General features: G+C 31.6%; 1 protein-coding gene across 1 annotated transcript in view; it reads left to right on the top strand.

Moving 5' to 3' along the window:
• Positions 1 to 26,575, top strand: part of LOC142323210 (uncharacterized) — a 133,856-nt gene that overhangs the window by 56,480 nt on the left and 50,801 nt on the right. The window contains exon 3 of the mRNA XM_075362549.1: positions 25,340 to 25,441. Coding sequence (XP_075218664.1) covers positions 25,340 to 25,441 — 102 coding nt within the window. The remainder of the gene's footprint in view (positions 1 to 25,339; positions 25,442 to 26,575) is intronic.

The following is a 26,575-nucleotide window of genomic DNA, read 5'->3' as shown; positions in this document are numbered from 1 at the left end:
GTAATGTGTTGGGAGGTAGGTAAGCTATTAGGTACATTTCATTAGAAAGCTACCTATTGTAATGGATACCGTGATTCGACTTCGGGAAAATTTTGATATATCTTCGCGTTTCACATCCTCCAGACTCCAAAGCCACCTTCAGCTCAAAAGCATATATATATATATTTAACTTTCTCATGGACAAGATAACTGCCGTAATTTTCCGCAAATCACTTTCAAACTGTTCCCTGAAAAAAAGATGCGACCCAAAATCTCGTACGAGTTTGTTAACGGCCAAAATCGGACGATGGGGATGGAAATGGAGGGCTTTTTCGAAAAAAAAAACAAAATATTGCTATAACCTTTTTATTAAGTAAAATATCGAATTCGTTTATGTTTCTACGATTCTTTGGATAAGAGCCTAAAACTTTTGTAAGTAAAGTTTTTTGATATCACCAATCATTGGTTCAGGGGGTAGAAAAAAATGAAGTTTTGAAGACAAAAAACAAATCACACCTCCCTTAATAGGCACAGTATCGCATCGCTTTAAAGTGTTCTTTAATCGTCTAAACATTACGTAAAACATTGTCAGACACAATTTTTGATATAACCAACCCGTACGGCAAGGGATGACCGGAGTGTTGCTGGAATTGTAAGACGGGGCTTGTCGTAAGCTAAACATGTGAAACTTTTTTCACATTGTCGTATCGAGTAAATTTGAAGTTTTCTTAACTTTAAGGTGGGAATTTTTTTTATTCCCTCCTTAGCACCGGTGAAATCTTTTTTTTCAACTTCTTTTTAAATTATATTGATGTATTAATAATTATTAACCTCTTGATTGTAAAAAAGGTTTATAATAAATAATTCAATAATAATAAAAAATATGAAAAAAAAATCAGTAGTTATTAATGAAATAAAATTTTATGTACTTTCCATTTTTTTAAAAAAAGGAAATGAAGTCGGATTCGAACCGATGTACCTTCCCCTTGTAAAAGCAAAATATTTCATTAATTGAACATAAAACGATAAAAAAAGAAATATTTTTCATTCTCGAGATAAAAACAAAAATGTACGCCAGGTAAAGTTATGTAAACAACAAAAAAGTCCTAAATAAAATAATTCTGACTACTCTAATTGTACAAAAATCTACCTAGAATAATTATGAAAAACGACAAAAAATATTTGTTTTTCTTTCTTTTCTTACAAGCACATTTTCATGATATAGTAAGTTAGCGATGTGAAATTTAATATTATTTCTATATTTGATGTAGTCGGGTGCCTGTGTAGGCTATATGAGGTGGTAACTACCGAGTACAAGATAACGCATAAAAGTAATATTAAATTTCATATCGCTGACTATACTAATTTTTTTTTTGTCTTCAGTCATTTGACTGGTTTGATGCAGCTCTCCAAGATTCCCTATCTAGTGCTAGTCGTTTCATTTCAGTATACCCTCTACATCCTACATCCCTAACAATTTGTTTTACATATTCCAAACGTGGCCTGCCTACACAATTTTTCCCTTCTACCTGTCCTTCCAATATTAAAGCGACTATTCCAGGATGCCTTAGTATGTGGCCTATAAGTCTGTCTCTTCTTTTAACTATATTTTTCCAAATGCTTCTTTCTTCATCGATTTGCCGCAATACCTCTTCATTTGTCGCTTTATCCACCCGTCTGATTTTTAACATTCTCCTATAGCACCGCATTTCAAAAGCTTCTAATCTTTTCTTCTCGGATACTCCGATCGTCCAAGTTTCACTTCCATTTAAAGCGACACTTCAAAAATACACTTTCAAAAATCTTTTCCTAACATTTAAATTAATTTTTGATGTAAACAAATTATATTTCTTACTGAAGGCTCGTTTAGCTTGTGCTATTCGGCCATCTTTGTTATTTCTACTACATTTCATTACTTTTGTTTTGTTCTTGTTTATTTTCACGCGATAGTTCTTGCGTAGGACTTCATCTATGCCGTTTATTGTTTCTTCTAAATTCTTTTTACTCTCGGCTAGAATAACTATATCATCGGCAAATCGTAGCATCTTTATCTTTTCACCTTGTACTGTTACTCCGAATCTAAATTGTTCTTTAACATCATTAACTGCTAGTTCCATGTAAAGATTAAAAAGTAACGGAGATAGGGAACACCCTTGTCGGACTCCCTTTCTTATTACGGCTTCTTTCTTATGTTCTTCAATTATTACTGTTGCTGTTTGGTTCTTGTACATGTTAGCAATTGTTCTTCTATCTCTGTATGTGAACCCTAATTTTTTTATACTAATGAATCTGAAAAAAATGCCGTTAAAATAAAGAAAAACTCGCTCGACTATTTTTTGTTATTCTAGGTAGATGTGTACAATCAGGATTAGTCTTTTTTTTTTTTAATAATTTTTATCTTGCAGTATAAAAACCAATTACATATTTTAGGGTAATATTGTTTTAGGTATAACTATGTATGGATTATGATTTTAAATACTCATCAAGAAAGCACTGATAAAACTATAGTAAAAGTAACGGAGAAAGTCATTATGATGGATAATGAAAAATGTTATTAAAAAGATATTTGCACAAACTTAAACTTTATAACTAACAAACTGTTAAAATATATCATCAAATAAACATATCAATATTATGTCGAATATTTTGCAGGTTTAACTGTACATCTTTTTCTTTTTCCTGTTTAGCCTCTGGTAACTACCGTTTAGATAATTCTTCAGAGGATGATATGTATGAGTGTATATGAAGTGTAGTCTTGTACATTCTCAGTTCGACCATACCTGAGAAGTGTGGTTAATTGAAAACCCAACCACCAAAGAACACCGGTATCCACGATCTAGTATTCAAATCCATGTAAAAATATGTTTTTTAAAAACAAACTTTTTATTTTATTATACGTATAAAAAAATTATTTCAATATAAATATTCTTCCAGAATTATATTATATTAGCCAATGTTAAGTGTAAATGCTAACAGTGATTTTTTAATTAAAACTGAATAAAATAACATACGTAACAAAGACTTCAACCAGGAATACATACCACTAATAATGCTTGCATATTCTACATACTGAATCCTAACATGCGTGTGTGTGTGTGCGCGCGCGCGCGTGTATGTAAAATTTTACATAAGAGGATATTGATAACATTTTAAAAATTACTTCTGCAGGAATATTGATAGTTATGCCCCAAAAGGGTTTGTATCTTATTTTTGATATATTTACGTACAAAAATTTTTTTAAATTGTTAAACAATGGGTTTCTTTTAAAACGAAATTGCTCTAAAAACTAGAAAATATTTGTAATTTGTAAAAATTTTCAACATTAGTAAAAATTTTGCGCTCACAAAATATTACTTTGTCTTATCAATTTAATTTTTGTTCAATTTTTACCTTTATTAATCCTCGCAGAACACCTATTCCAATTCTTCAGTAAAATTTTATGAGCCGCAATGGATTTCTTTTTACAAATATTGAAAATTACTTTGATTATATTACAGTTACTGAAAAATTATTTCCTACTTTTTAGAGAAATTTTTTTAAATTTATTTATTTTTACTTTTTGGTCTGCCGCATTCGCTTGTTCGTTCAAATGCTATCGATTCGTTCACATCGGTTTATAATTTTTTCTCATTCTTTCTTACTCTAGTAGCGGGCGCGTAATAAATAAAATAAAAACTCAACTTTCGCCCGCTAAAAATCAACTCGTCGAATCTCGCCCGTTTTGCCTTTTCGCTTTCATTCGCTCGCTTTTCATGCTATTTCTCCAACCGTATTTTACGGTGTGTTGCAGTTTTTTTTTTTGTTTTGTACTCTAGTTTCATCTTTTTGTTCCGATGAGAAAATACACTACACGAAGAAAAATGATTTTGTTATAGTAACAGAATTCATTTACTTACAACAAATCGGTTTGTCGTCGTAACAAAATCAGATAACTTACAGTAAAAAATCAGTAACGATAGTTAATAGTAACAAATCCATTTTGTAATCGTAACAAAATCGTTCCCTGCCACAACACACCCTTAGTTACCGAAACATATGATTTGTTACCCGTAAGTAAACAAATAAATATGTTTTTACAAATGTTCGACATGTTTGTTTTAGAACGATATTAAATACGGTATATTATATTATCATTCGTGCCAAACGTGTATGATTTTTTTTAATAGTTTTCTTATGTTCGAAATCCTGTTTAGATGACACACGTGAAATTTCAGCTTGATTGAATAACGGGAAGTTTATCAGATTTCAGTTACTAAATTTCATCTAAATAGGATTTCGAGCATAAGAAAGCTATTAAAAAAAATAACTGTAATTGAGCGTTATTTCTACGCTCTTTCGTACGGGTAAAAATGTACTTTGCACGATTCATAGCGTTATCCGACAAACACCGCAAGAAAATGACCAATTTTCTTTAATCTAAACGCTGAAATTGCATACAGAATTACAGTTCTTCTCTCTGGAATATGTATATATACGTTGTTTTCTACATGAGCATAAAGCAAGCGACTTTATTTGAAAACTGAAGGTGTTTGAATCTAAAGGGCAAGTCTAAAGGAATGTACGCCGAACATTCAAAGGTATATTTACCGATAATCCAAATAGTATCGCAAAAGATAGAGAGAGACCTTTTTTTGTAGAAAATTTAATTTCAAAAACTGTAAATGGTGTCAGAATTCGATCGATCAACGGTTTGACCGTAGTAAATTTAAATATAGGAAAGGAACATTATCCGGTTGTTACCGCAAGCAATTTAAACGATTACCGTCATGAAACGATGGAATATTTCGTTACGGTAATAGTCGTAAATTCTTTTCGGTTATAAAACCTATTTTAGTACAAAATTTCACCTCGATCGGCCGTGTAGATTTTGCGTGAAAGAATAACAGCCTCATAAAAATTATTATATATTTACACAGATTGTATCACAAAGTTTTCCCGGGCCCTTTCATAACCTTTTCTACTCGTGAAAATAATCTACTCGTTTAAATTTCATTTAAACATTCGTCCTAAAATACTTCGTTTGCGATTTACGGCTAATGAAAGAGACGTGAAAAAGTTTTCTTTGTTTGATTCAACTTACTCTATACCGTTTTGTTTAGAATTAAATCCTCTACAAGTTTTGTTTAAAAGTTATTTAACAAAGTTATTGTACCTCTAACATTAAAAACAGGGTTTTTACCCCGATTTATTAATTTCACACTAGATTTCTACTACTACTGCAGATACGGTTCTAGGATATATTTTTGTTCGATTTTTCCGGTCAAAAACAAAACGATTCACTAATTTTGTCCCTTAATTAATGTTTTAAAAATTTCAGTGACATTATTTCACCGGGATAGCTGAAATCCGACGTAACTCGCAAACGAAGCATTTTAGGACAAATTTTTATTATAAATTTTCTCCATTATCTTCGCGAGTAGGTTGTGAAAGTCCCGGAAGAAATTCGTGATACACTGTGTATATATAATAAATAATTGTATATGTAATAGATAATACATTACCGGGAAGATAACATTTTAATTGAAATTAAATGAGATTCGATTGAATCGATTCTTTTTTCTACAACTGATGAATTGATTCACCGTACAAGTTTACAAAGGAATGTAAAAATGGAAATTTTTAGCATAAGCAAAATGTTACACCTCACTGATATTCGAATCCGGGACCTCCAGATGAAACGCCGAGACGCTACCACACCGCCACGGTGATCGGAAGAGTGGTAACCTTAATATAATTTATTAAATCAGTATATTTTTAAAATCTGAGTTCGATTTCTAAACGGTTTTATAATTACATTTTTTTAATATTAATCTATTTTCTTTTTTAAATAAACCTTTATTTAGTTTATTAACTTTTGATAATAAATAAAAATATTTATGTATAAAATTAAATTTTTAATTATGTTTAACTGTTTATTTTAACATTTATTTTATTATTTTAGTTGTTTTAAATAGATTTTTAATGTATATGTGAGGGTGCGCGTACGTGTTACGTAATTGATAATAAAAAAAACTGTAAACAACAACCGTAATATTAATCTATTTTGTAAGAGTTAAGAAGACGTGTATACACTGAAGATCACCGATTGTACGCGGAGATGGACGAACATGTATACAGCCTAACTCACTCGATCCAGTCGCTTAGCGTTACGGGCGATAAACGAAATTAAAATTTACGTTTCATCAATGTGTGTTGTTTTATTTAAACAAAATTAACGTCTTTATTTTAACATCATGGTATGTGCTTTTTAATATAGACTTAATAATGTAAATATACTTAATATAGAATGTAGTGTATTACCATTTTTATTATATTTTAAAAAATAGTATTGAATAACTTGTTTCAATCCTGCTTGTAGTGTGTGTTTGTATGTGTGCGTGAGTGTGTGTGTGGGCGCGCGTCCTAATCCTTTATTGCTTTTATATTAATCCTTTATAATCATCAAATTATTGTTGATTTTTGTTTGATTATTGTTGATTTTATTTGCATTTTTGTGCGAGTTTGCGTGCGGGCGCGCACATCTATGTATGTGTATGTATTTAATTTATTCTTTTAACTGATTGTTAAACGAATGAATTTTGACTTTTTTTGTCATAACTCAAGCCGATCTTAACACACTAGTTATGATATATTTTTCAGTCTACCGGTTGTGAATTATAAAAAATAAAAATTATTTTTTTCTTATCACACTTTGGAGGTACTGAACCGACTTAAAAAAAAATTCGGTTTTTCTATATAACGTAGACGTACGTAAATAAATGATTTACCGTAATTAAATAATAAAATAAAAATGAAAAAATTTTCCAGAACATTACCAATATAACTATGAATATAATTTAACCGTACTTAACCTACGCTCGCTTCGCTCGCTAACTTTGACTAGCGAAGGTTAAGTTTGGTTATGCTTTTAAATTTATTTATTATATATATATATTTATTTGTTTATCTCATAACCGAACACGAATATTGCCCTTTTTGTTATCTTCAACTGCTCATTCACGTTATCTACGAACTTTCAGGCAAATCGTGTCTCTTCTTTCGTCTTCGTGTTGACCTCCAATATAACGTATTGCAATCTGGGAAAAATTGAGGTCGGGGGAATAATTGCTCAGAATTACCAAATGATATATAATATAACTAATGTAATTTCACAACTTACATAGAAACAAATTTCCCCGTTACTTTTTACACTTTAAATATTATTCATTTATTTAATTCTACCGCTCACCTGTGACGTCACAACATAGGAGTAAATTAGAGCAATTTTTGTGGCGGGCATGCGATTTTAAAAAATGTTTTTTTGCAAATATTGCTATTTTTTAATTATTAACAAATGCGCCTAAGTAAAATATGACCTTAATTAGGCGAAATCTCGAGACTGAGGGTGACCTTGCTTCACAGCCTCATCTCTTTGAACTTTTAAGTTGAAAATTTAATGGCATGCGCCTCATACGAAGAAGTAATCAGACCAAGTTTGGTCTAAATCGGTCCAATAGTTCTGGAGATATAAGGTGATTTATATGCAAACACCGAACACATGTTTATACGAACATTAACAACAGGACAATTTCCATTCGGTTTTTTTGGTTACTTAGGCGTCAAAACGTCAAGATCCGGTGAAAACCGCATATGCCGAAATCGGACCGATTTCAATACTTTCTAGAGCTGTAGCGCTATCGAGACGGGAAAGTTAAAGGTAATTTAGTAACTCTTCTTTGCGTTTTTACTGTTAGACATTGTGTGACGTATAATAAATCGACTATTCTAATTAAAAAGGTACACTAATAAATTTATTTATAGGAAAATCGCTCTATTTATGAAAAAGATGCAAAATTTAAATTTAACTATATCTGGTTCCTGTATATTTTATGTCCGCATTTAATAATAAATTTGGTAATTATATAAGTTACGGTCTCGCCACTGATTTTGATGAAATTTGGAATATAACTTACGTAAAAGAAAGTTATTCGTTACTATTAAAATTATTAGTGGGAAACGCCTTCCATCGAGTTACGTCCCTTGCAAGTTACGCAGCACCCTTACCGAAATTTCGAAATATTACAAGTGTAAATAAACTTTATTTTGGGACCGAATAAATCGGTTTCGATGAAATTAAATTCACTTAAGGTTAAATTAATTTAGGTTTAGTTTACGATGTGGGTTTTGGTAAACGTACAATATACATTATTTGCGGAGTAAAACGCTCGGTTTAAATGAAATTTAATCGAGTATAGTTAGTTTAGAACAAGGTTAATGTTAGGTTTACGAGTAAGTCGGTTGAAATTTTCCGTAGTTTATCCGATTAATTCGCATTTCAAGATTTCTGTTCGACTCGACTTTAAGCAAATCTAACCTTATTCTTAACTAAATTTATACGAAACAAAATTTTAGTCGACAATTATTGTATGTTACTGTGAATGCTCGATATCTGACAAATATGGATTTTCTCCGGTACATATCGGCTCACACCAAATACATCTGTGAAATATCAAAATATTTACTTATTCAGACCTTCCCCAGAATATGTGACAACACAGATAAGTTCTGGGGTAGAGGGTTGAAACGATAACTAAATATTAAAAAAAAGGCACTCGATACCAACGCTTACGGTAAATAGATTACAAAAAATGCTCGTAAAGAAGGAAGTTTAAATTTTCGCCATATGTAACCTACGTTTGCTAATCTCGTCTAATCAACGTTAAATTTACAAATTAAATATGTTATTCTCCCACACTGGAGGCGATTAATCAAATTCACCGCATTTATAAACAATCTAATCAAATTTTCAGAATTTTATAAATGAAAAGGTCCAGTCGCTATCAGCGTACCCTGAATGCGGTGAGTCAAATTAATCGCCTCCAGTGATGTATAATTTGTATATTCGATTTAAAATACAAATTTATTCCGATAATACTTTAACAAATAAATACACGGAGTTCCATTCTCTGGAATACCTAAAGTTACATTTTTTTATCCTCCGGGAACACCTTTAGATATCGCTTCAGAGGATGAGATGAATGACAATTTTTGTATAGCGTGTGAAAATACCATGTCTGACCGGGATTCGAACCCGAGTCCTCCGGATGAAAGGTCGAGACGCTACCACAGAGGACCGCTTAAAAGCTTCATTGCCGCAGGTAATTCTATCCTACTAAACGGCATTTGTATGTGTGTGTGTGTGTGTGTCCCCTTAGCTTAGCACGGGAATGTACTGTTCACTAGCTGAAACTCCTGATTCGTTAGTACATGTCTAGCGGTGATTAGATGTATACTTGTTATATTATTATTTATCGATATACCTTATTAATATACGTTATATTTGGGGAATATTTAATACCTTTTAACCGCATCTGAATTTCGGTAAGAAAATCGTAAATATCTCGAAATCGGTTGGTCCTAGCGCTCTGAAAGATTTTTTCGAACCCCCCAGGAAGTAAATCTATCCGCTCCCAGCGGTACCCATCGGATGATAATATTTTCAAGCGCCCCCGGGGCGCCGTTCGGAAATCGGTGAGGGGGTGTGATGAGTTTCCACTGTAGTATTTCGGCAACCGCTCGTCCGATTTTCACGATTCAAACGGCGTACGTATCGTCAGCCGGTTGAACGCTAACTGTTAAACGTATCGGATACACTGTTGTTCCGCTGTATCTTAGTTATACGGAAATTAAATAGTTTACCCTGTGTTCAAATTGCAGTCGGTAAAACGTACCGATACGATCTTTCGCTAAATACGCTCAAACATGTGCTCTAGCGCAGCTGTAACGTATAAACTTATGAAGATAAAATGTAGAAAATAAATAATATATTAAAAACACTTTTTAAAAACCTCCTTAAATTAAACACGCTTAACGGTAAAAAAAAATTAGGACTGTATCTAAGAATGGATTTGACAACAAATACTTTTGTTGTTACTGTATTACAGGAAAATTCCGATTCGTTAGTATCTTTCTAGAGTTAAATTTCTAATTTAACTTTCGTTATATCGGTTTTCATCATTCAAAAAAAATATTTTCGCACAAGAGGTAATCGATTTTGGACACCTAATAATCCCATTCCGAGACGCCGCCCGCCAGAGCAACCCGTCCGGGGGGGTCTAGCTGCGAAGGGCGTGCCTACGGCAGGTCTCTACAGCCAGTAATACAAAAATCTAGCCTAATCTAAGTACAATTAATCTAAGGTTTGTCGCATCGAGTCTAGTTCATATTATTACTCGTTACCTGTAAGGTGGAGGTTCATTCATCAACAGGAGCACAAAACCGTGAAAATTTGAACGTATTTTAATTTTATTCGTTCTATATTAATTTTATTCGATGTAATTTAGAAAACGTAACAGTAGCGTCCTGAATACTGGTAATCCATTTCTTCACCTCTTTATGAAGACATTTTCAACAGTTATACGCTTTATACTATCGTCTAACGTGATATAAATTTTAGGTCTTAAATAGATAAATGATTTCGAAACTGTTCTTTAAATACAGCCGGGATTTGTGAATCTTCTGCATCCGTACTTCTTGTATTATACGCATTATTTTATGACTTTTACAACTATTGAAAAATACTCTTAATAATTTTTATACGTATAGATTCTTCGGGTAAAACATTCAGTTTTTTGGAAACATCAAGAGATAGGTTGAAACTGCTTTTGAATTCCATTATTCTAATTATTATTTTTTGTGGTATTTCCACAGTTAAGTGAGATTTTTTTTTTTTTTTGTCTTCAGTCATTTGACTGGTTTGATGCAGCTCTCCAAGATTCCCTATCTAGTGCTAGTCGTTTCATTTCAGTATACCCTCTACATCCTACATCCCCAACAATTTGTTTTACATACTCCAAACGTGGCCTGCCTACACAATTTTTCCCTTCTACCTGTCCTTCCAATATTAAAGCGACTATTCCAGGATGCCTTAGTATGTGGCCTATAAGTCTGTCTCTTCTTTTAACTATATTTTTCCAAATACAACATTACGAATTATTAATTTCTCATTTCGGCTTCTTGTTTCAACATAAAAGTACAGCATATATATATATATATATATATATATATATATACTATATGCTTACTTACCCACTATATGCTTACTTGCGTTTCCCGACGCAGTCAATTTTTCTAATTTTATGTATGTTTTTTAATCAATTTATCGGAAGGCGTGTACTACTCTTCGTATCGAACATACAGTAACACTAACAAGGGCTGTGTTAGTTCAGCCGTCATGTTGTACAACGTCGCATTCCTTACAAAATCAGAATTTAAAAAAATGCCGATAACAGTTTTTAGATATTTATCTGAAGGGTATTTGCAAGCCCAGAAATTTCTACTGAATATCTGTTTTTTTTTTTTTTTGTTATATATATTATAGCACTGTTTAAAATTCGTTATTGTATGCATTATGAATGTAAAATACAATAAGATTATAGTATTTTGTATTTATTGTATTAAATGGAAAAGCGCGTTTTACCTCGTTTTATTGTTAACACGATTTTTCCTTCATCGCAAATTTGATTGCTTATAACTCGACAACGAAGGAATTAACAGAAAAACGGGTTTCACCATTGTTTTTGTTGTAAAATTTTAAATCGAAATCCTCCGTCATACGTCCACCTTCCTATTTAAAAAAAAATAAGTGATTCAACATAGCGGATAAAATTTAAAAACCAACAATAATGCTGATTTTTTAAAAATGTGGAACTCCATTTCTTCCCGTTTCCAAATACTTCTCAGATACACAGCAAAAAGCTGTTCCCGTACTTAAATATCACCCGGAGTGTATAAAAGAACATGTCCTGAATGACTGATTCATCAACGTCCAGCAAAAATACTGAAAAATGGATGAAAATTTGAGTACATGTTCTTGCGCTGTTCCATTTCAATAAAATGGATTTTTTAACATTCCGAATATAAAAGAGTGAAAACAAAGTAACAATGAAACAGTTTTTTTTTTTTTTTTTTTTTTTTTTTTTTAATTTGTCGGTAACAAATGAAGATATCAACTTGATTTTTGAAATTTCATTAAAGATTTAAAAAAAAGTTTCTACATTTTCTTTTGAAAGTCAGCCTTGAAAGTTATAAGAAAAGTAAAAAAAAGAAATATTTGATCAATCCTTGCAAATTTTCACCGTTTTCGATTATATTAATTGAGATACCTAATCACTAGATTGGGGCTTGCAAATACTCCTTCATATTTTTTTTTGTCTTCAGTCATTTGACTGTTTTGATGCAGCTCTCCAAGATTCCCTATCTAGTGCTAGTCGTTTCAGTTCAATATACCCCCTACATCCTACATCCCCAACAATTTGTTTTACATATTCCAAATGTGGCCTGCCTACACAATTTTTTCCTTCTACCTGTCCTTCCAATATTAAAGCGACTATTCCAGGATGCCTTAGTATGTGGCCTATAAGTCTGTCTCTTCTTTTAACTATATTTTTCCAAATGCTTCTTTCTTCATCGATTTACAGCAATACCTCTTCATTTGTCACTTTATCCATCCGTCTGATTTTTAACATTCTCCTATAGCACCACATTTCAAAAGCTTCTAATCTTTTCTTCTCAGATACTCCGATCGTCCAAGCTTCACTTCCATATAAAGCGACACTCCAAACATATACTTTCAAAAATTTTTTCCTGACATTTAAATTAATTTTTGATGTTAACAAATTATATTTCTGACTGAAGGCTTGTTTCGCTTGTGCTATTCGGCATCTTATATCGCTCCTGCTTCGTCCATCTTTAGTAATTCTACTTCCCAAATAACAAAATTCTTCTACCTCCGTAATCTTTTCTCCTCCTATTTTCACATTCATTGGACCAACTTTGTTATTTTTAATACATTTCATTACTTTTGTTTTCTTCTTGTTTATTTTCATGCGATAGTTCCTTCATATATATATCGAAAATACAGTTTTCGGGATTTCTTAAGGGGTGCGATGGCTTACAGTATATTTGAGAATATTAATAAAATTGTTTGGGTTATTATTACGATTATGTTCCAAAATATGTCTGGTAAAATTAGATCGTTGCTAGTCGGTGTATTCTTTATGACTGCTATGATACAATAGAAGTAAACTATTTTTTAAAATTTTAATCCTCGATTAGATTTTAACCTTAAATATGAACTAAATATAATTCATATGAACATAAGAAAAAATTTTGATGAAATTTTGTTTTACTTAAGTAATAGTAAAGTTAAGTTTCACATTATTATATCGACCGAACTTGGATCGGTGATGACATTGAATTTAATTTCAGTTTAGGTTATAACGTATATTATTCAAAGTAATAAACTCGCAAAGAGTGACTGGTATATGTTTATTTGTAGATAAAAATATTAAACACGAAATAGTGTAACTAGAGTTAGAAAATGCAACACATCGGGTCGGTCTAGTAGTGAAAGCGTCTTTACAAATCAGCTGATTTGGAAGCCGAGAGTTCCAGGTTCAAGTCCTAGTAATAGTAAAGTGACTTATTTTCATACGGATTTGAATACGAGATCGTGGATACCGGTGTTCTTTGGCGGTCGGGTTTTTAATTAACCGCACATCTCAGGAACGGTCGAACTGAGACTGTACAAAACTACATTTCATTTACACTCGTACATATCATCTTCTGAATACCTGAACGGTAATTCCCGGAGGACAAACAGGAAAAAAGAAAGAAAGAAAAGAGTTAAAAAATGCGAATTCAGTCGGTATTAATTTTAGAATTAATAACGGGAACCGTAAACTGATTGCCGTTTATCGATCGCCTTTCCAGAACATACGTTCTTGCCTGACTAGCTTAGATGTTTATCTACAAAATATAAAGACGGATGATAACGTAATTTTAATAGGGGGATACGAATTTGAATATTATTGATAATAATAAGCTAATAAATGAATTTCATTTCTTAGTATTGTGCAATTATATGAATTTAAATCACGTGTAAACAAATCTATACGATTACAAAACAGTCTCGATGACGTAATGCTGTCGACCAGCTGCATAGACAATATTTTCTTTAATAGCGGTTCCGTTGGAAGAGTGACGTCATTGACCATTACTATACTTTTTTTCATACGACACTTATAAACTTCAACAACCGATAATATTATCGATAAAATAAATTATGATGAACTTAATCTTTCTTTCTCCTGTTTAGCCTCCGGTAACTACCGTTTAGATAATTCTTCAGAGGATGAATGAGGATGATATGTTTGAGTGTAAATGAAGTGTAGTCTGTACATTCTCAGTTCGACCATTCCTGACCCACCGGGTTGGTCTAGTGGTGAACGCGTCTTCCCAAATCAGCTGATTTGGAAGTCGAGAGTTCCAGCGTTCAAATCCTAGTAAAGCCGGCTATTTTTACACGGATTTGAATACTAGATCGTGGATACCGGTGTTCTTTGGTGGTCGGATTTCAATTAACCACACATCTCAGGAACGGTCGAACTGAGAATGTACAAGACTACACACTTCATTTACACTCATACATATCATCCTCTGAAGAATTATCTAAACGGTAGTTACCGGAGGCTAAACAGGAAAGAAAGAAAATTACGTTAAATAAAATAGACTAATATTAAATAGATTAAAACAAATTCTGTTTAATAAAGATTTCTATTTAATATTAAAATAGAAAAAAATAAAATAAATAGATCTATCTATCTAATAATATGGCTTCCCATGGGGGACTGAGTGTAAGGCTACTGGTGAAGTGATGCAGAAACCTCGTGCGATCATCAATCGGTAATACACGTATAATGCTCGTAGGGTGCTGTTTTGGGAGGTGCAATGGGATCTTCTTATAATATTTTTGCAAACAATCGTCCGATTTTCAAAATTTGTTACTTAGTAGATTGAAAGCTAACTTTTGCGTTTATCAAATACTTTCGATTTAACAAATAACGGTTATTCGGAAATATTACATCTTCGCAACCGATCTTCCGATTTTCAGAATTCAAGCGGGGTGTTTACTAGTATAGAAAATCATAATGGAACCAAACCAAAAGAAAAAGAACAACGTTTGTCAGCAGTTTCTTTTGGGCAGTCGTGTTTTTTAATTTTTAATATTCATCTCTTGTTTATCTTATAATTTGTTTTTGTAATTTTTTTAGACGTAATCTATATAATGTATTATTGTGTCTCGATCAGAATGAAGGTTTATCTATAGTAATTAGTTTTATAATGTGAGATTTGCCGGTTCAAATACTACCTGCTGCGAGAGGTTAAAATTTGTAAACCAAATTGAAAACTCTCCGACTAACTCATAAAGGGTACATCGATGGTGGTAGTTTAAGATCAGGCATGTTCCTTTACTAAAAATAGTTCATTGTGTACCGTTGACTATCAAATTAGGCTAATTTTAACGTCTAAATTTTACCGTGATCGCTTGCTTGTTTCTATTTTTTCTCGAGAACAATCGGTCGGTGTTTTTGTGCCCTCAAGTGTTTCTTTATTAATAAAATTTTACTTTTTAAAGGACCTGCCAGAAAATTTTCAATAATATTTTGAGCATTTTTGTCAGGGTATCTTAAAATCTAAGAAAGTTTTGTTTGTTACGTTCTGTAACCAAACGGTAGACGGTGACGTGATTTTAAACTTTTTTAGTTATTAAAAAAAAAGCGTAAGTATCTCTAATATTTCATACCACGAGTACTAGAAGAGTAGCGCGTGACTTTCCCGTTCCCTACTCGTTGAGCCGAATACAGAATAGGACACCATTTTTGTCATTCGATCAACTTTTGTAATAATTTCACCAAAAATTAATGTTTAAATCAGTCGAAGTACGACCGAATGATTTTTTAAAATGTAACATTTATTACGACATTACAAAAAAGTGTAAGATTTGTAAAAAAAAAACTTCATTCGCGAACCAGGTTGTGTTTTCGAGGGTTAAAAAACCCCATGAAAACGCTTTCGTGCTTTTAACGCAATAGTTCAGTCTTTATTTATTAACTGTTCAATAATATATATCCAACGAGTTAATTGTTAAACAAATATTTTGTTTAAAGGAGGAGAACGCCGTTCGAAGTGTAAGACCCTTTTTTTTTTCTATAAGAATTTTTTTTAGATTTCTTTGAGAAGAGGAAATGAGGTAAACGCTAGTTTTAAGTTAAAAAAATTTTGTAACAAATTAATTTTCTTAATTTATGTCCTTTGAAATGTTCTTTAAATTTATTTTCAAAGTATTATATGAAAAAAGTTTCGGTTCGGTTCAAAATTTCCAAAAAAATATTTGCAATCGCATTTCTTGAAATTATATTTGTACAAATAAAGAAAATCAATTCAAGGTGATAGGCTGAAGTAGAAAAGGATTTATTCTAAGCGATATATTTTTGTTTAAAGAAAGATAAAAATTAGTTTCATTGCACCCAATGAGGTGTGTGTTATTATTATTTATGTTTTTTTTTTAAGTTCAAACTCACTTTTAGGTTTACTAATGTAGATGTAAATACTGCGTATATCTTTGTGCAGTAAAATTGTAATTTAAATCTACTGTTAAAACATAATTTTGAAAATTATCTAAATTCTGATTTTGTTTAAAAAAATAAAACGTCGATTATTATTATTAATATTTTAATTATTTTAAATGAACTATCAGAATGTAATGAAATTTACTATACGTTCCTGTTATCGGGTTACAAATAATAAATATATATATATTCGTTAACCTCTTTGATGTAGCGAAGGTTTTTCCTCTATTATTCTCTACTTTTCTGCCGTAAGTAATTTTTACACGTGTACGTTGAATGAAATGCGATAAAAAAAGCATTGAATTTATTTCAAACGCTAAATTCCAAGTCCTTAATGTTATATGAATTTTCTTATAGTTATTTGATTTACTCGATTTAACTTTATGGTTTTGTACTTACTATTATTTCGCCTCTCAAGCGATGATGAAAATATATTTTGGGTTACCTTGACCGGGCAGTGGAGTTTATTATTAAAGAACTTTGGATCCGACTAATTTTTGAATTCGGCTGACCGATTTCACTTATTACTTTTGTATGGAAAAAAATTACGTTACCATTTTTGCGTAATTAGCAGATTATTTTGTTAATTGAGGAATTTAACTGTGCAACAAAGTTTGTTTATATTATATTTTTACGATTTCGCTGATCTTTTAGTACGGTTATCTGAATTCTCACGCGGTGCTAGTTTCTTTCACCGCCGTAATGTGGACATCTACTTTGTCGAATCTAAATCGTAATGCATTTTAAATCCAAGATAGTTCCAAATACTGCCTTAGGTATTTTAAATAAATACTATGTACTGTATGTTATGTACTGTACTGGAATTTTTCTATTTTGTTAGTTTTTATATAATGAAGGTAGAATGTGATACGTACTAAATTTATCAAACGCTATTTTTACCGAATTCCCAATAGATTTTAATTTAATAAATAATTCAAAGGATAATTAGCCAAACCTGTTTTATTACAACGAAATTCAGTTGTCATATACCTCGCATAGTTTACGAATTCTGTATGCGATTGTTTTAAATTTTATTTTATTACCGAAAATTAACTACTAGTGAGCGAAATTACTTTCATATGTACAGGATGACAGACTTAAAACCGAACCGACCCGGTTCGAACTGTAATTATTAGTGTCACTTTTAACATTGCTGCTACTACGAACTCCACTATTAATTGTTTATTTTATTACTCTCGTCTAGCGACGGGCATAATCGAATTGAGATTAATCGGACGGCTCATTTGAAATATGAATGTTACTTATTTTTTTCACAAGTACAAACATCGAATAAGATTAATTACTGTTGAATAATACTCTAATGTTTTGACTGTCTACGGCTTATTGGCGCCGCAATAAGCAAATGCTGCGGTTTCATTTTAATTATCTCATTCTCAATCGGTAGTTTTTGTTAATATATCTTGCGTGTTAATTCGTACAATGTTATTTATTACTGTTTACTAAATTTACTTTTTATTCTTTGGTGATGGTATTTTTACGAAAAGAATTCGCGTTCAAATTTTATTTGATTACTAGCATCCCTCGTCGCGGGTTCGCCCGTACTATATGCGTAAAGAACTTCAAACATTTGGAATAGATTTTTAGTAATTACGTGTGGACTGTTGATCTCAAGATTTATCGCTATTCACAATTACTTGTTAAAAGTAAAATGTTAAGATAAAATTCAAATTCCAAATTCTCAGATTCAAATTTTTAATAATCATATCAACATAAGTCTTGCCCGGCTTTGTTTTCCTTCGGACGCCGGTTTGTGAAATTAAAAAAAAAAAAAATATTTCTCAGGAGCGGGTAAACCTACATTAATTAAATTTAGAAAATCTAGTTTTTTATTTTACGAAATAAAAATTTTGAAAACTTCACCTTCAAAATGGCGGCCATCATAATTTTTATTCGTCAATATCTTTGTAATTGTTTGATAACATTTTTACTAATTACAAAATTTATTAAGCGTTTTATTTTGAACAAAATGACGCCTCACTTTTAAAATTCCGTTGACAAACAATCAAGTTGTAGCAGACAACCCGGGGCAGTACGCTTTTAAACCGTAATGGAAGCTGATAATTATTTTTTCTGTTTCTATTACCTCCTTTAAATGTAATAAAAATTATCAACTTTTAATATTTTAAAAGCCCTCGTATCCCTTCTAAGTTATATGCTTGGAAATGTAAGAATTTTAAAAACATTTAATCAAAGACAAAATTATATTCGTATAGATAATGTAGTTTTAAATAGTTATTTCATTTAATTCTGCAGTCTAAACATTTTATTTGCCTTGCCTACATAGTCAAAAGACCAAGAGAATAAAAGAAACGAACAGATTTGTTAGTTGTTCATAATATTACTAGCTCACTCACTATCATCTCTCTCTTTCTAACATGAGTTACAAAACTGTTTTTAATATACTGGACAGCTGTCGTTATTTGTCTATTAATAATGATTTATGTCTTTTGGTTGTATGCGGTGTCACTTTGTTTTTTAACGGCAATGTATTATACTACTGTAGTCTGCAGTTGCTTCATATCTTTCTTTTCTAATGTACTTAAATCAGTTATATTCTTTCTAATAATAAATACAATAACATTTCTTCAAAAATATCTTCACTTATTTGAATTATTAAAAAATCTACAATCATTTTTTTTTTTAAATATTTTTTTAATTTGAATATATTTTATTTAAAAAAATAAAAAAATGTTAAAAAATGGAAAAGGAGATGTCTGATCGAACCGATATGCCTTCCCGTTATAGATCGAGATATTTCATAAATTGAATTTTCATTTAGGTTCAACTCTAGAACCGATGGAAAAAGTATCACTTGTGATATATCATTGAAAAGCTCTCGATGAACGCTTATTACTGCGGTTAAGAAAAAGTCCAAAATCAAATTTGTTTTGGATTTTGGTTTTTTGGATTCCTTAGATGTCAAAACCTGAAGATCGGCTGAAAACCACATATGCCCGAATCGGACCTATTATAATACTTTCCCTTGTAGAGCTACAGCTCTGCTATAGCACTACGTAGATGGGAAAGTGAAAACGCTAATATTATGCAATATTAGCGTTTTCACTTTCCCATATACGTAGTGCTATAGCAGGAGCGCATGAATATTTCCTACCGAGTTAAAGCAGTGTTTATAATCAATCGTTTCAAAATAGAAAGGAAAAAATTAACATGTAGCGTTGGACTGTTTGTCCCGGTCTCTTTTTACAACTGTAATGCATGTAAAGATAACAAAGCACAATAGATACCGGTTAGAGCAGCCTTCTATGAGAGCAGTGATGTTTACTAAAATCCATTGTCAGCTAAATATTAGTTGAATTTTTTCTGCAGACTCGGCATGCTGATATGTTTGACTCGATGAAGAAGGCCGTAGGAAACATATCATTTCTCGCATTTTTTGGTAAATCTGGCACATGATTTTTATTGTTCTTGAGGATGGCTCTACTATTTTTAGAAGTAACTGGGATTCATTTCAGGTCATCTACAACTTTATGCCCTTATGGAATTTAATCGTACAAAAGAACGCATAGTCGTATTTGCTGTAAAATATTAAATCAAATATTATGGATGTGTAATAATACATATATGTACTGTTTTTTTTTTTGTCTTCAGTCATTTGACTGGTTTGATGCAGCTCTCCAAGATTCCCTATCTAGTGCTAGTCGTTTCATTTCAGTATACCCCCTACATCCTACATCCCCAACAATTTGTTTTACATACTCCAAACGTGGCCTGCCTACACAATTTTTTCCTTCTACCTGTCCTTCCAATATTAAAGCGACTATTCCAGGATGCCTTAGTATGTGGCCTATAAGTCTGTCTCTTCTTTTAACTATATTTTTCCAAATGCTTCTTTCTTCATCTATTTGCCGCAATACCTCTTCATTTGTCACTTTATCCACCCATCTGATTTTTAACATTCTCCTGTAGCACCACATTTCAAAAGCTTCTAATCTTTTCTTCTCAGATACTCCGATCGTCCAAGTTTCACTTCCATATATAGCGACACTCCAAACATACACTTTCAAAAATCTTTTCCTGATATTTAAATTAATTTTTGATGTAAACAAATTATATTTCTTACTGAAGGCTCGTTTAGCTTGTGCTATTCGGCATTTCATATCGCTCCTGCTTCGTCCATCTTTAGTAATTTTACTTCCCAAATAACAAAATTCTTCTACCTCCATAATCTTTTCTCCTCCTATTTTCACATTCAGCGGTCCATCTTTGTTATTTCTACTACATTTCATTACTTTTGTTTTGTTCTTGTTTATTTTCATGCGATAGTTCTTGCGTAGGACTTCATCTATGCCGTTCGTTGTTTCTTCTAAATCCTTTTTACTCTCGGCTAGAATTACTATATCATCAGCAAATCGTAGCATCTTTATCTTTTCACCTTGTACTGTTACTCCGAATCTAAATTGTTCTTTAACATCATTAACTGCTAGTTCCATGTAAAGATTAAAAAGTAACGGAGATAGGGAACATCCTTGTCGGACTCCCTTTCTTATTAGGGCTTCTTTCTTATTGTCTTCAATTGTTATTGTTGCTGTTTGGTTCTTGTACATGTTAGCAAGTTCTTCTATCTCTGTATTTGAACCCTAATTTTTTTAAAATGCTGAACATTTTATTCCAGTCTACGTTATCGAAAGCCTTTTCTAGGTCTATAAACGCCAAGTATGTTGGTTTGTTTTTCTTTAATCTTCCTTCTACTATTAATCTGAGGCCTAAAATTGCTTCCCTTGTCCCTATACTTTTCCTGAAACCAAATTGGTCTTCTCCTAACACTTCTTCCACTCTCCTCTCAATTCTTCTGTATAAAATTCTAGTTAAGATTTTTGATGCATGACTAGTTAAACTAATTGTTCTGTATTCTTCACATTTATCTGCCCCTGCTTTCTTTGGTATCATAACTATAACACTTTTTTTGAAGTCTGACGGAAATTCCCCTTTTTCATAAATATTACACACCAGTTTGTATAATCTATCAATCGCTTCCTCACCTGCACTGCGCAGTAATTCTACAGGTATTCCGTCTATTCCAGGAGCCTTTCTGCCATTTAAATCTTTTAATGCTCTCTTAAATTCAGATCTCAGTATTGTTTCTCCCATTTCATCCTCCTCTATAACCATTTTCTAATTCATTTCCTCCGTATAACTCTTCAATATATTCCACCCATCTATCGACTTTACCTTTCGTATTATATATTGGTGTACCATCTTTGTTTAACACATTATTAGATTTTAATTTATGTACATTATTAGATATATAGATATATTGTGTGATCCATTAGATATATATATATATATATATATATATATATCTAATGGATCATAATGGATATATATCTATTATCTAATATATATCTATATATATCTAATATTATATCTAATATATATCTATTAGATATATATATAGATATATATATTAGATATATATCTATAGAATATAGATATAATATAATATATATATATAGATGTAATATATATCTATAGAAAAAAGTTAATAAAGAAAGGTGTTTTATTATATCCAATTCACATCGGAAGATGTGTTAAGAGTGTTGTCTTTCTGTTCTTATGAGTTCATACAGCGTTTAACCGATGAAGTACATATCTTTTATTTTTAATAAAGTTTCATTCTGATTTATAAAGTCAGAACAAATATTTAAAAGCTTGAAATTGTTCGGGTCATTTGTATTTAAAGGAAATACCGTGTTTTTTTGTTTAAAAAAAAAAATTAAAAATTGCAGTCTTCAAATTACACGAATGCGGTTGCTATTCAGTTTTTCCTTTGGTGGCTTAAACATTCATAAAAATTTTGATCGAGTTATTGTCTAGTTTAACCCTAACTTGCTCAAAAATCAGGATAACACAGATAAAGGCACCGGGGACTGATCAACTTGACTCGGATATTTTCTATCATATGTTGCTATTTTCTATCAGAGTCGCTTGGCAGGCTGTTCTCGGGGTGCCTAAGCTAGGGTTGCTTTTCGAGTTGTTGGAAGGTGGCTTTGGTGAGGGTGCTCTTAAAATCAGGAAAGGATCCGAGTGAGATCAGCAGTTATCGACCCGTCAGCCAAATTGCTTGAAAGGCTGGTTGTGGAACGGCTCTGGAAAGCATCGATATGAACTCGCTTCTTAATAGAGGCCAGTACGGCTTCGTTAAAGGGGTTGGAACCAAGGATCGCATCTTAAATGCTCTTGCCGAAGTGGAAAGCGCCGACTGTAAATATGTGTTGGCAATTTTTATTGACATAGAGGCAGCATTTCCATCCTTATGTTGGAATTCTTTTCCTTTTTCCTGTTTAGCCTCCGGTAACTACCGTTTTTAGATAATACTTCAGTGGATGAATGAGGATGATATGTATGAGTGTAAATGAAGTATAGTCTTATACATTCTCGGTTCGACCGTACCCGAGATGTGTGGTTAATTGAAACCCAACCACCAAAGAACACCGGTATGTGTTGGAGTTCAGTCCTCTATGAGTCGGAACGCCGCAATGTTCCCGTAGCCCTGCAGGCCGTAGTGCGTGACTATTTGTATAAGCGTACGGCTCTGTTTAGAGATACATACCTGGCTGTAGAAACGTCCGTCACCAGGGGAAGCCCGCAGGGTTCTGTTCTCGTTCACCTGCTGTGCAACCTGGTATTTGACGGATTTCTGAGACTGACATTCGTAGAAAGGGTCACGGCCCAGGCGACCCTCACATTAAGTATAAAGGCTGTGTGATCAGCCGAGTTAGAGTTCATAAGTGTCTCTGATGCACAAGCTTAGGAGGATTGCTGGGAAGGATTACGGGCTATCGGGCCGTCATTTGTACACGGTGTACCGAGGTGTCTTCGAAAGTATGGTCTTTTATGCTGCGTCCGTTTGGGCCCATAGGTTGGATAGAAACGGAGCACTTATTCAGAATTTAATTAATAATAATTGTTTATTTAATCGGGTCGGTTCCAATCCGACTTCATCTCTTTTTTTAATTTAAATACATTGATTTATAAACAATTATTAACCTCTGATTGTAAAACGATTTTTACAATAAATAATAATTAAATAAAATAAAGAATATGAAAAAAATATCCGAATTTATTAATGAAATAAAATTTTATTTACCTTTCATTCTAAAAAAAATGTGTATATGTAATTTAATAGGCGTACAATTAAGTCATGCGGTGTCCACGGTATTTTTTTTTTCTTTTTGTCTTCGTAACTTTGGAAACAATATTGGTGATGGGAGAATCGATCAAAGTTTAAAAATATCAAATTCTGGAATTTTTAAAAAAGTTTCTAGTTTATTTAAATCTTTATTAATAATATTACAATAAAAAATCATCATAATTCACCCCCACCCCTTAAAAAGAAACCTTAGATAACTTTTTGTTGTACATTTTTCAGTGAAATTTTCTTATTTCTTCCATTTAACATACTAAATGAAAATAAACCTAATCGTTTTCTTGGGATGTGATTTTGGGGGTAGGAAAGCAGAAAAAGTAATAAAATAACGAATTTTTTAAACTTTTTTCTTGAATCATTATAGATTACAAAAATCCGACATCCGACAAAATTTAATTCCATGTCACTCAAAGAACTTTCAATGTAATTTTTGGATTAAACTGTTTCGTTCATTGAGAGCCAGGTATTAGTAAAAAACGACGAAATATATTTTAAAAGATCTAAATAAAATAAAATTAGGCTTTATACGTATAATAATAAAGTGAACTAATAAATAGATCTACGGGTGTATGTACGCTCTTACACACCCATTCGATTTGGATATTGTAGACGGGCCGAACCGTGAAATTTAGAGATAATACTAATCATTCATTATCTCCTTGCGTACTGTTCGTGGTTTCTATAATCTACATCGTAAAAGATGCGGTTCTGTTATTTTTCTTTTTGAGAAGATGACTGTTCGTCTTCTCAAAAAGAAGCAAATCTTTTGTTCATCTTCTCAAAAAAAAAAAAACTGCAGTTCCAGATATCGATCGAATCTGGAACTTTTAGTCTAGCAGGTAAGGTAGCCGGCGCTACCTCTTCTCTAATAGCATGTAGGTCGTGTTACATCTAAAAAAGAAAAGATTAATAATACAATTTTTTTTAAATTCCTGATTGATATTTAAAAAAATATAGTAACACTTAATTTTACGTTATGACTCTGTTTTTGATTAAGAATTGATTTCACACTTTTGTATATTTATTTTCATTTGCTTTATTTTTTCTCGTTTTGTCACCTTGTTTTAGTTAGAATCGGTTATATCTGTACTAATTTCAAAATTATATTTACGTAAAATGCACTGATTATTCTAAAAAAAATCAAAGAAAAACTGAAAAATTACTGCTTAGATGTTAGTTAAAATGTTTCAGCGGTTGGTCTCGTCGTTGCAGTAGGCAAGATTTCTTACGAAAATTCAGGATTAAATTGACGTTAAAAGATTATATTTCACACTCTGTTATTTTTCTGTTTGAAAGATCTTATTACAAATCTTTAAGTTCTTTCCTCAACGGTGTGCTTTTTTTGTACCGATTAGCTGAGAAAGGTGCAAGAATATTATCTATAATTTTTAAGTTACAAACAGATCTAGATGAAATTCCAACAGAAAGCGAAATTTTAACCAAATTACAGAAATACATTTTTATAGTTCTATTTGTTTTTAAACGATTGAGGTTACGGATAACAAACTATTAAATACATAAGTCGTAATTAAACCTTCTCTTTTTTATTCATCTTAACTAAATTTGATTTCCTATTAAAATATGCCGGTATATTTACGTATCTAATTATTATTATTGCTATTATTACTTATTCAACACACGTGTAAGTCTCTAATTCATTTGTTAGTTCTTTTTAATCGGTACGGTTTATTTAATTAATTAAAAAATTGGGATTTTTCAGGTTACAAAAATTGAAATACAAACTACCCAAGAACAATACACATACTCTGAACGGTTGTTTCTGGATAAACTTGAAAATCTACAGCAGTATTCTTCCTTTCTGGTAATTATGAATTTCTTATTTCATATTGTTTAATTCAAAATTAATAAAATAAGTTTATCTTAAGTAGTTTTTTCTCGGAAATTGTGATCGAATTAATTTTACTTTTCTACTACCGGTGGGTAGTTTTATACTCGGATGGCGTGCTTAACTTCAAAATGGAAACATCGATTTTATGAAACGTATATCAAAAGATTAATTTCATCATGAAAGTTACAATCGGTAAAGGTCGATGTAAAAAAACTAAAATAAAAGATCAAGTTATTTTAGATTAAACTGAAAAAAAAATTGTTTGAAATCAATTATGAACCAAAAAAGTGCAATGTAAAAAAAAAAAAGTTGAGATTCCGTAACAATATTAAATATATCAAAAATTATTATTAAAATTAAGAACATGTGTATAATTTAGAAATGAATCGTTTTAAGAAAATAAGAATAATTAAATTAAAAGATAATTTACGTAATAAATCGTATATCATAAAAATTAGTTACCTGGTCGGTTATGAAATAACTGACATATGTAAATTTGTTACAAATAGTGTTTTATTCGGGCGGGACTGAGTTCTAGTTACAGTTAGACTTGGGGTTTTTCTCATGGGACGAAATACATTTCTCATACAAAAAAAAAGGTTGCGGGTTAATTCGGTGTCCGCTTACTCTAATAAACAAAGTTTTATTGTGTTCCTAATGTAACCTTTTTGCTGAATTGAAAAATGAATTCAGAATATTTCCATCGATCACAGTTTTTAGTGACAATATTTTTAAATATTGATTTTACGAAATTCTATGTCTTTTTCTTTAACTTACGTACATAAAAGAATATTTTAATCATCTCTAACAGAGAGTAGGGTACAAACATAATATTATGAAGGCAATAACTGTATATGCATGATTCATTACATTTACTGTAGATCCCTACATTTCAGCACAGAACTTTATTCTGTCATACAATTAACACACCAGTATTTTTAGAACGACAGTGAGTGTACACTACTGAGGTTTCATTCTGTTTTGTGATTTACAGTTATTGTGTCAGGTATGTTATATTAGTAAATAAATATGTCAAGGTGTGGGAATTTAAAATTTAAAAAAATAACGATAAACTTAACTCGATATGTTGCGATTAAAAATTATCGC

Source organism: Lycorma delicatula, chromosome 4 (assembly GCF_047948215.1).
Source record: "Lycorma delicatula isolate Av1 chromosome 4, ASM4794821v1, whole genome shotgun sequence".
In the NCBI taxonomy this organism is placed as follows: Eukaryota; Metazoa; Arthropoda; class Insecta; order Hemiptera; family Fulgoridae; genus Lycorma; species Lycorma delicatula.
This window is presented reverse-complemented; position numbering and strand designations above follow the sequence as displayed.